The sequence below is a fragment of the Mytilus californianus genome, unplaced genomic scaffold (genome assembly GCF_021869535.1).
Source record: "Mytilus californianus isolate M0D057914Y unplaced genomic scaffold, xbMytCali1.0.p SCAF_9, whole genome shotgun sequence".
NCBI lineage: Eukaryota > Metazoa > Mollusca > Bivalvia > Mytilida > Mytilidae > Mytilus > Mytilus californianus.
The window spans coordinates 78,167,586-78,178,886 of NW_026262745.1; the positions used below are offsets into that span (position 1 = coordinate 78,167,586).

The 11,301-nt window shown below is 30.7% G+C and overlaps 1 protein-coding gene across 1 annotated transcript; it reads left to right on the plus strand.

Annotated features, from left to right (window-relative positions):
- Positions 1–1,020: 1,020 nt before the first annotated feature.
- Positions 1,021–10,658, plus strand: LOC127716306 (fibrinogen-like protein A). Its single transcript, XM_052222477.1, has 5 exons — positions 1,021–1,412; positions 6,540–6,664; positions 7,474–7,570; positions 8,677–8,841; positions 10,148–10,658. The coding sequence occupies exons 1-5, from the start codon at positions 1,112–1,114 to the stop codon at positions 10,423–10,425; spliced, it is 966 nt and encodes a 321-aa protein (XP_052078437.1). The 5' UTR covers positions 1,021–1,111; the 3' UTR covers positions 10,426–10,658.
- The last annotated feature ends 643 nt before the right edge of the window (positions 10,659–11,301 follow it).

An 11,301-nucleotide genomic window follows, 5' to 3' on the forward strand; every position in this document is an offset into this window, starting at 1 on the left:
TTTCGACGCTATCAATCAAATTATTTTTTTCAAAATTTAACACTATAAGGTATGGGGGAAATTTGGATTCAGAATATTTTTTTTGTCATCTGCTTGACCAGAATATTTTTTTTCATCAAATTGGGGATCAGAATATTTTTTAGGAAAAAACCATAACTCCCCTTGAAATTAAATGGTCGCTCCCTTCATAAATCAATTAAAATAGCTCTGGTCTGGATTAATCTGTTGCGAACTTTCATTATATTTCGATTCATCAATTCTAATGTGTTAGGAGTTTCCATTTTTAACAAAAAAATTCTATCAATGTCATTCAGACTCTTTCTGGACTTTGACTTGCTCTATCTACTATTATCAAGTTATGGTAGAGTCCTATTTCAAAGCAATTTTCTCATAAAATGTGTTTTTGAGACTCAATCCACTCAAAATATTTCATTTTGTATTATTTCACTTAAATAGCACGAAACTCTCTCTGGACTTGAAATGTTAAATTGAAATAAATCCATAATAATACAAAGCGGGATATTTTAAAAGATCAAACATTTATTTTTAACAAGAAGATTGCCTAATCATATTCAATCATGTGAAAATGGCAATATTTTCCAATTAAATTACCACCCGTTATAACAGCTATTTCATTCGTTAAACACTAAACTAATATTATTTTGTGTCTTTGTATTGAATCCGTTAGTTATATATATAAACGTTATGTAATGACTCTAATTGTATGTCCGCCTTTTATTGTTATTTTCTACATGTATCATTTAGAATGTGTCCTGCTCTTCGAATGGATTTTAATGATAATTGAAATATTTACTGTCAACTATCACTTACGATGAATTACTTTGGAAATGGGAATCTTGTGATGATAATGTAACTGCAATATAGTAATAATGTTTATTCTTATTCTAAAGGCGTTGTATCAATATTATGATATAGACACGATTTATTCAGATAATAAATTATACGATCCATGTTTCCCGAGTAACATAATGATTCGATTATGTTGTTAAATCTTCGAAATGTCATTTTCTCATCATAGTTAATGTAAAAGACATTTCATTTGCTAACTGCAAAAACAATCGTTAATTGTTTCGTAATATCAGTGAACATTATGTCTTATATAACGAAAGCAGCAACTTTTGCATTTTTTAAACATTTTGTGGCAAGCTTTGCATTAAAATCACAAATATTTAACAAAGAAACAGACACACGAATAGTTTCAAGTGGAGCATCAATGATGACAACAAAAGTGAAATCTGGATTCGAATGTGCTATCATGTGTACAAATGATTATAACTGCGGGTCCTGTAGCTTTGACAAATACTTGGAACAATGCCAGTTTTCTTGTTCATGCAGTCCTACAATGGAACGCCATAACGGATCATATACATTTATTAAGACTCCTAAATCAGGTATTGATTTTACAAAATGTTTCAATTTTAGTCTATGGGCGTTTTTCAATAAAAGTGTGAATTTCAGACCCAAAGAAAATGGAAAATCAACTTGTCTAAAATTTTATTTCAAGAGTTATTTTTAATACCTCTATTATAGACCTGTGTGCAAGTAAAAAGTGCAATCTTAAATACTCTTTAAAATTTCATAATTTATGTACTGTTTCGTAGGGACATTTGTCCACTACGAAACTGCTTCTAAACGCACATCTTATTGCATTTTAATGCCTCCTATAGACATTCCAGTTTGTTTTACTTTAAATACTAGAACGATCTCATTTTTTTATGAATTGGAGAACCATTTTTTATCGATAAAGATTACACAGTACTTCACATATGAAGGTACAACTCATGTTACGTAGTGGACATTTTGCTGAGTTTCGTAGTTGACAAAACCGTTTCGTAGTGGACAAAAAGTTTCGTAGTTGACATCAACCCTATTCTATGTTGATAAAATCATACTGAAAATTACATGAAACTAACCCTTGTTATTTGTTTTGCACGAATATAATTGAAAAAAGAGTCAAAAACGACTGCATGGTAGTGGTAGTGTCCACTACGAAACGTTTTTCTCCCATACTTGTTTCGTAGGTGACCGTTTCGTAGTGGACATATTCACATGTTTTATTTTTTCTCTACAATCCTTATATTGCAATAGTAACAAAAATGATTCTATTCGTCAAAGCACGTACTAAGCTGTACACTGATATTTTTTTCATAATTTTAAAACCAGATACTGAAGGAGATTTGACCCGTTTCGTAGTGGACATTAACAAAAATACGGTATCACTCTGGTCCATTTGATGTGCTCAATTTTTTTTGCCAACAATTTAACTGCCGTTTTAAAAGCATCACTTCTTTTGTGAGACCCTAATGTTTATTTCTCTTGCAAACATTGATTTTATAGAACTGTTTATTAGCAAAATTTAATGACTTCGTTTCGTAGTGGACATTTTGTCAGGAATGTCAAGGACACACCTTCTATAATAAAAAATCCTTTGTCAAAAGCTGTTTATTAAAATATGTTGTCTCTAAACATACTTTTGAATAATTAAAGAACTTATAGTAAGTAAAATTAACATTTATTTATACCTTTCTTTACAATATTTTAAAGTATGAAGGTTGAACAGGAGGTCTAAGGACATGCCATTTGGGTTATTTTGAACGATTCAGGAATCAATATCTTATTAATCCCTCCAAAAAAATTATATTTCTTTGCTTAAAAATGACCACTGCCCTTTCCTCGATCTTGATATCTATATCATTAACGGAAAGCTTAATACAAAAATATATGATAAAAGAGATGATTTTTCATTTCCTATCGTTAATTATCCATTTTTAGATGGTGACGTTCCCTTGTCACCATCTTACGGTGTTTATATATCTCAACTTGTACGATTCGCTCGTGTATGTAACAATGTTTTAGATTTTAACGAGAGAAATTTATGTATTACTGAAAAATTATTACACCAGGGTTTTCGATATCACAAACTAGTCAAAACATTTACTAAATTTTATCATCGGTATAAGGACATCATTCGTAAATATAGCTCAACATGCAGACTTCTTATACGTTCAGGTATTTCACATCCAATTTTTTATGGAAATATTCTTTATAAAGCACAAAAATGTCAGTATTCACCTCTGAAGCTAACAAAACCTTTAAATAGACCTATTAAGAAGGGATATAGTTACGATACTGTTGTCAGGTCATTAAAGATTGCATATTTTGGCGTTAATATTGATTCACTTATAGGGTCTTTGCATCGGCACTAACCACATTTATTTAAAAACCAGTTGTTGGCATGACACGGTTTATGTTCTTCTCATATATGTTATGATGGTATGATACAAAACCCCTAACGGGATGGATTGTGCCTGATATTCATATGAAGAAGACATAATCTTTCAATCAGTTTAATTGAAGTCTGGAGCTGGCATGTCAGTTAACTGCTAGTAGTCTGTTGTTATTTATGTATAATGGTCATTTTGTTTATTTTCTTTGGTTACATCTTCTGACATCAGACTCGGACTTCTCTTGAACTGAATTTTAATGTGCGTATTGTTATGCGTTTACTTTTTTGCATTGGCTAGAGGTATAGGGGGAGGGTTGAGATCTCATAAACATGTTTAACCCCGCCGCATTTTTGCGCCTGTCCCAAGTCAGGAGCCTCTAGCCTTTGTCAGTCTTGTATTATTTTTAATTTTAGTTTCTTGTGTACAATTTGGAGTTTAGTATGGCGTTCATTATCACTGAACTAGTATATATATTTGTTTAGGGGCCAGCTGAAGGACGCCTCCGGGTGCGGGAATTTCTCGCTGCATTGAAGACCTGTTGGTGACCTTCTGCTGTTGTCTGTTCTATGGTCGGGTTGTTGTCTCTTTGACACATTCCCAATTTCCATTCTCAATTTTAAATCTAATTCAATGTACTGACTGCACAAAAAATTACTTGTAAAGACCAAACACATTTTTTCTAAAGTGTCTGGGACAAGAAATCACGTTTTTATTGAAAACGCTCCGATACGTTTATAACTGCACTATAATTTTGGCCAACTAAATTAGACTCAACTCAAATATGCATTTTGCCGTGCAAACAGACTAGAATAAACATTTCCACTGTACGATGTCTCAGTCTAGAATGACAACCTAGACAATTTTTTTTTCACGTACTCGCGAAAAATTATTACCATAACAAAACATTATGTCATTCGACCTAACAAATCATACATCATCGGCCCATACAAAATATGATTGAAATTTTCAAACAGTATTTTTCATTTATACTGCGAAACGCGGAAAACATTTTTTTTTCTTTATTTGCATTTTCTTTATTTTAATTGTTCTTAAGTTTTTGCTTCGTATGTTGATTAAAGGGGCACTAGATACGAGATATATAAAAAAATCAAAGAATGATTTTGTTTTTGTAAAATCATTAATAAAAGTGAAAAATTGAAATAATAATTCGCTTTAGCAGCCAGTATGGTTCAATTTTGTTAAAATAAGCTAAGAAACATCAATGATGAATTATTCACTTGCAAGTGAATAATTCGACCTTATTGAATCCGTATGCATGTGACCTTCAATTTAACCCCTTAGCTAGAGATGGATTACGCATGAATTATGGGTGTTCAGTTATTAAAAGGAAAAGAATGTCAACATTGAAAGTGAAACAAAGGTGAATCATTTGATTGACTGATTCGATCCACAAAAACTCATTCTTATACAGGTAAAAACGATGATTAACATACATTTTAACGTATAATATGAAATCAAACAGACCTAGAAAATTTCCAATTGCACGAGTTATCTTTCTATTTATATATATGTTTATGTTTATATCGCATATATGACCGTCGGCAGTCTTGGGAGGTCAAACCAATAGTTAATTTGATGGCATCTAGACTAAAAATCACACGAAACGATGATACATATTATCGAGCCCATGCTTTGTTAATTGTATATATTCAACTTTTTATAATTAGGATTTACGATTTTAATAATATTATGTTATAAACAAATATGAGAATTTGAGTCAAATCGTTGAACATTAATTTGACAGCCAATGCTCCTTTAACCAAACTAAACATTTAATCAATGGTTTCATCATTTTTGAACAATTCCAGGAAAATATTTTGTCATGACTTGTTAAAAAAGTTTTTAACTTATTGTCTTACAAAGCAAACTTACTTAAACACGATAAAGACCAAAGAAAAGACGTACACCAAGACCTTACGATATTTCTTTTTTGTCCTTTGTCTATTTGCCTGAGCAAATAAGCCTTTTTATACATAAATTGTTTTGGAATTCATCAGTGTAATTTTCGGTTACTAGTAATCGATACTGGCGTGATTACCAGCATATTTTTATAAAAGAAATTATTAAGGAACTAAGGTTTAAACTCTCCCAGGCAAAGTTTACCGTTGATTAATTTATCTTTTAGATAACTTTTGGTTGTATGGTTACTAACATTTCTTTGTATTTATTCATATATGATTTACAAATGTTCAGATTTAAGCGTTCATGATAAAGGTAAATCCAAGATGACGCTTCAGACATTTACAAAGCTCTATTTCCATTTCAGTGCAAAACCATGCATTTATTTAAACAATTTACAATACACAATGTTTATTCATATTTCAATAAGCTGTAAATTAAATTACGATTGTTTTTAATGCGAATTCAGATTGCCTCTTTCTTGTATAATTTTTACTTTTTAATTTTGGCTTCCAATACACAGTCTTATTTATATAAAAAAAAGTGAAATAAAAAAACCGAACTCCAAGTCATAAACATTAATGTTTGGTACATCTTACAGAAAATAGTAGACTAAACCTCCCACTTGTATGGCAGTTGTTCATAGTTCCGTTATATTGACAAAATTGATTGAGCAACCTGAAACCTGAATTCTGTATAGCAAACAAACTAAAGAAAATTTATTTTTATATAGGACGTTTTTCATTTTAAACGAAAATAATTCTAGCCAAAGAAAAGAGAGTTTCAAAGGATGTTATATTTTATTTCTCATATTCTGTAATATACCACAACGATTTATTTATTAATTGATTGATTGATTGATTGATTGATTATCTATTTGTTAATTAATTAATTTACTCGTAATTTACGTCTGGTTTTTGTAAAAGAAAAATCGGAAACATAATTCATTGTCAATCTTTGAACGACTTAAACGAAACAGAATTTTGTCAAAGTTAGTATTGTTTCAACTTTATTGGTGATGCACTATATCACATTGTCACATTTTCTAAGTTACCAGCAGTCTTTATTACAAATGACCTTTTATTTTATTACACATTTTCATACCTATCAAGAACTTTTCCACACCAAGCAACTTCAACATGTCATGCCATAAATGAAACTATAGTGACTCAATACTACATTCGTATACGCATTGTTTATAATTACAAAATGGAAATTGCGACACGACAGCTCTGATAACCCAATATCAACATAAACAACAAAAATATAATGTACTGTTCCTAGAAACTGTCTTTGAAATGGATGTAAAAAGAGAATACACAAACAAAACAAGCGTATCATAATGCTTTAATTCCAAGAAATGGGTTTCAGCTCCTGCAAGGGACTGCAGTGAACTGCCAGATGAAACAAATAGTGGAGTGTATTGTATTCAGCCTGAAATAGGATCTGAAATTGCTGTGTTCTGTGAAATGAACATTGATGATGGGGGATGGACAGTAAGTTATGCCTTTCTTTAAAAAAATAGAAGCAACATATCAAAAAATGGTCTGGGTTTAATTTAGCAGACATATTATGCTAGCAAATAAATAATTTCTTAGTCTTTTGAAATATCTTATTTTCTATTTTAGAATACTATATCTATCAAGAAAACCTTTTTGCAAGTTTTTCATGTTTTTTTTTATTGACAGTAGCGATTGATATTTGGTATTCTGCAATTCCCTGAAGAAATCAGTATTTTATTGGGTTTTTTTTTTTGTGTTTTGTTTATTTTCTCCTTGTTTCTTTTTTTTTTTTTTTTTTTGCATTTTCATACATGTTCTCATATTCAAACAGAATATAGCAAGATCACTACGTTAAAATATTGGGTAGATAATTAAGTTTCAGTTTGATTGAACAACATACCTTTGGGTTGACAAAATTTGTACGACGGTTTATCCATTATATACACAGACTGTAAATTAAAAAAAAAACAAAACAAAATGAATATATTAATGCCAAACATGATATGGGATGCAACTATTATTATGTCAGGGGTAAAATGTACTACAAAATGAATAAAGATCTCTTAAATTGATCTCTAAGTTTGGCATCTATTCAAAGACTAATGCTGAAATAAAATTCCGAATTAACAAAGAAATACCAGAAAAAGAAAAGGTAGAATAGGCTATTCCGAAATTTCCCTCTTGAAACGTATTATATTTCGTTAATTTTCAAAACAGTTTAGACTGGCATTTTCTGATTATTAATTGAACAGGTAATACTAATTTGGTCAATGAAATATAGTTTAATCATCTTACTTTATCAGACAATCCAGAGAAGATATGATGGTACTGTGGACTTCTATCGGTTTTGGGATGATTACAAATCTGGATTTGGGGACATAGCTGGTGAACATTGGCTTGGTATGTGCCTTAACGTAACATTATTATCACTTTAACCCGAATGGTCAAGGTTTGGCTATGTTGACGTTTTTTTGCACTCAACAGTCGCATATTTTGAGACATTTTAGATAAAACCCACGCAAACCATTGCTAACTTTAAGCGTACTGATAAGTATCTGATTAACAAAACTTTTCCCAACTTAGAAAACCAGCAATACAAAATCACAATCAAGTCTTCAGATACATTACGTCTTAAACTATATTTGAACTGAGGGTTGACATTATAAAAAAGGAAAGGACTTATATCGATTGTAATGTGTATAATAAGTGTGTTCAATTAAACCTTCGTCAGGTAACAACTGCCACCAAATGTGTGGGAAGCAACATTCACAAAAAAGACACGGTTTTGAAAAGAAATCAACAGAAAAACGAAAACAAAACGAAAATTAAATTCCGAACTTTTTTCCAGTGCACGCCAGTATTTGGATATACATATACGAAGTCGTATTTCTAATTGCAGATAGTTGCTATAATTATAACTGTAATAATATAAAAGCTATTTATATCTGTACAGTTCGAATGGTGATATCAAGAATTATCTATTAGAGGCGTCCGGACTTTCGAAATCAGTCATTCTTTTCTTACGTATCTACCTATTATTCATATATAGACGATAGAATATGATTCAAATTATCTCTTTTTTGCCAGTATATCGGAAATGAAAAATAACCCGAATGTTGATAAGCCCGATACGTAAGATACGTAAAACTACTATCGGGCGATTTCATTTAGTAACAAACGTAAACGCATTAATTAAAACTTACAATGATTTTATTTATCATAATAGTTGATTCAGCTGTATCTGCTATTTTGCTTCGTTATTTCAAAGACGCAAATAATACCTCTTTTACAAGCTGACGTAGTAGCAATAGCAAAATAAATCGTACATGTCGTATGTTTAGCTTCCTGTTATATCAATTCGTTTTCTTTAATTGAAAATGTCCAAACTAGAATTAAATCGGTAAAATTAAAAGCACATATGTCTAAACTGTATGTTAATTGTTTTCCAGTTCAAGGTACAGAGTATGTCCAGCAGCAACCATTTCGGAAATGATTTTTTTTTTCAGGAAATGATAATTTGCATGTCATTCTACGACAAGGATCCTACCAAGTCCGATTTGACCTTGAAGACTTTGCAGGGAATACATCGCATGCTATTTATGATACAATATATGTTGGGGATGAGAGTACAAACTACACACTCTTTCTGATGGATTACAGTGGAACAGCAGGTATTAATGATTGAAACCAATAATTTCTCCTTTACTTGACCTCCTCATTTACATTATTATCACGTATCTTCCATTACTTAATACATAATTATGACTGTTGAATTAAAAAAAAAATCGAAATGATCCTATTTTTATTTTACTTTAGTGTAATAATCTATTAAAACGGAAAGATGAACTATTTATCTCTATGTATAGAAAAAATATATCCATTTGTAATTGGAGATTTAATAATTCATGAAAAATGAAATTTAAGAACGTTTCTTTCCGATTCGATGTGCTTCCTATAGAAATGTACTTCTTTTTTGAAAGATTTCATTTTAAAATACTTCTGAAAATAATAAGAATAAATGCATTTTCAGCTAAGGTATGCACATTTTTCCTAAATCTGTGACATTGCCCATTTTTCGTAACTAGACCTGAAGCGAGGTTACAATCATTTTTTATTTCTATACTATATTAAAATATTTTTCGAATATCAAAAACTATCTTAGAGTATATATACATCGGTTTCTTCTATATGTTGATAATTAAATTTTGGATGTAACACGTCTTCTGATTGGCTGAAAGTTTTTTTTATCTATCAGCTCATAGACATAATTTTATCATGTGACCGTGACAAAAAGTTTTTTCATAATTTACTCCTTTAAAATTGAAGTTAGAACTTAATTATAAAAAGACTGATATTCGAAATTACCTCAAAAGATGGACACTTTTAAATAAACCGCTACGCAGGTATCCAATGTGCACCACATTTTTTATGTTACTTCTTCACAGACAGAAAAAAATATTACAGTCATTCTTTAATTCAAACAAAGGGTATATGGTTTTATTTTACTATAACAATTATGTATATAAAGGGACGAATACAGGCGATGCTCTTAATATACAGAGGTCAGAATTCATTAAACTGACTCTTTTGAACAGAGAGAATAACCAATTACCTTTAAAATAAATCTAAATACAGTAATGATTACTGTTTTTATATAAAGAAGGTATATACACAGTTTCAAATACATATTATACATTATTGTTAAATAACTACATTTTAGTTCACTATACTGGAATCCTTGGCTTTCAAATATTCGGCTTTGACTTCTGGCACATAAAATTCTTAAAGATTGATTTTCATATTTTTTTGTTTCGCTCATTCAAAATATTGCAGGTTAAGTAATGCAAATAGTATTGAATAATGTTGTGTCCTGTTAAACGTACTTTGACCTATAATGGTTTACTTTTACAAATTGTAACTTGGATGGAGAGTTGTCTCATTCGCACTTATACCACATCTTCTTATATCTATTTGCAGGTAATGCAATGGTGGATTTGGATCCAAAATTAAATCATATGTTTACCGCTCGTGACAGGGACAACGATTTAAGCCCAGACCTTAACTGTGGTATAAAAAAGGAAAGTGGATGGTGGCATACTGCATGTACGTCTGTCAATATCAATGGTGGATATGGAGAGATGTATAATGATACTTCGAACATGTATTGGAAAACATGGAAACCAAATGCGCTAAAACAAACAAGAATGATGATCAAACCAATGGAAACAACTGTTGGAATAATTGGTATTGGTTAATAGAAAGTAAACTTACAGAATCAGACTTTTTTTGAACTTTCATAAGATAATATGTTTTGCTTTCAATTTGATTGGTTAGTATTTGCGCTATTCATGGCAGATTTCCGGTCAAAATCAGTCATTTAGTAGTGCATATTCAATCAAATAGACCGAACCAAATATTTTAACTTTTCCCTGTGTGATATTTCTGTTTAGAATCAATCAATAAAACTCATTGACTTATGAAATCATGATATGATTTAAGATTTTATTCTTTGCACAATCAGGACAGTGATATGAAATCGTTGTTAAGACTTCCTTGGAATTCGAATTTTCTCCACAAGCGATCACTTACGGTATATTATTAGGTAGGATTTATACTTTTTGTATACTTATCTGACTTTTCATATTGAAGATATTCTTTGTATCAACAATATAACTGAAGGTTCCATAATCAGAACAGGTCAGTAGCTGTGGCTATCGTTGCCATTTTACTTTGGGAATGAACTGATTTTATCCTATGTTTCCAGATAGTTTCGGTACTTGTGATATATTTGTATCATTAAATCTGCGTATGCCCCTACCAACTCTCTCTCTCTCTCTCTCTCTCTCTCTCTCGGACCAGTTTGAATTTTTTTTTCTTTATAGTGGGCATTTTAAATATCCTGAAGGAGAATTTCACTACACGTTAATAAGACAGCAACATAACGAAACAAAACAGACGATAACCACCTTTTTGGTAGGCTAATTTATATAGAGTAAATTCAATAGATAAGTGTTGGTTCGTTAACAAGATACCATGAACCCAGTGAGTATCACATTAACAACACATCGCTCATCCATTGTGTCTATTATTTGAACTCTTGTTGAGACTTCTTTTCAAAATTACAGTTTTTT

Coding starts and splice junctions, on each gene's coding strand:
- LOC127716306 (XM_052222477.1), top strand. CDS start 1,112: ATGTCTTATATAACGAAAGCAGCAACTTTTGCATTTTTTAAACATTTT. Junction 1,413..6,539: donor TATTAAGACTCCTAAATCAG/GTATTGATTTTA, acceptor AATGGGTTTCAG/CTCCTGCAAGGGACTGCAGT. Junction 6,665..7,473: donor TTGATGATGGGGGATGGACA/GTAAGTTATGCC, acceptor TTACTTTATCAG/ACAATCCAGAGAAGATATGA.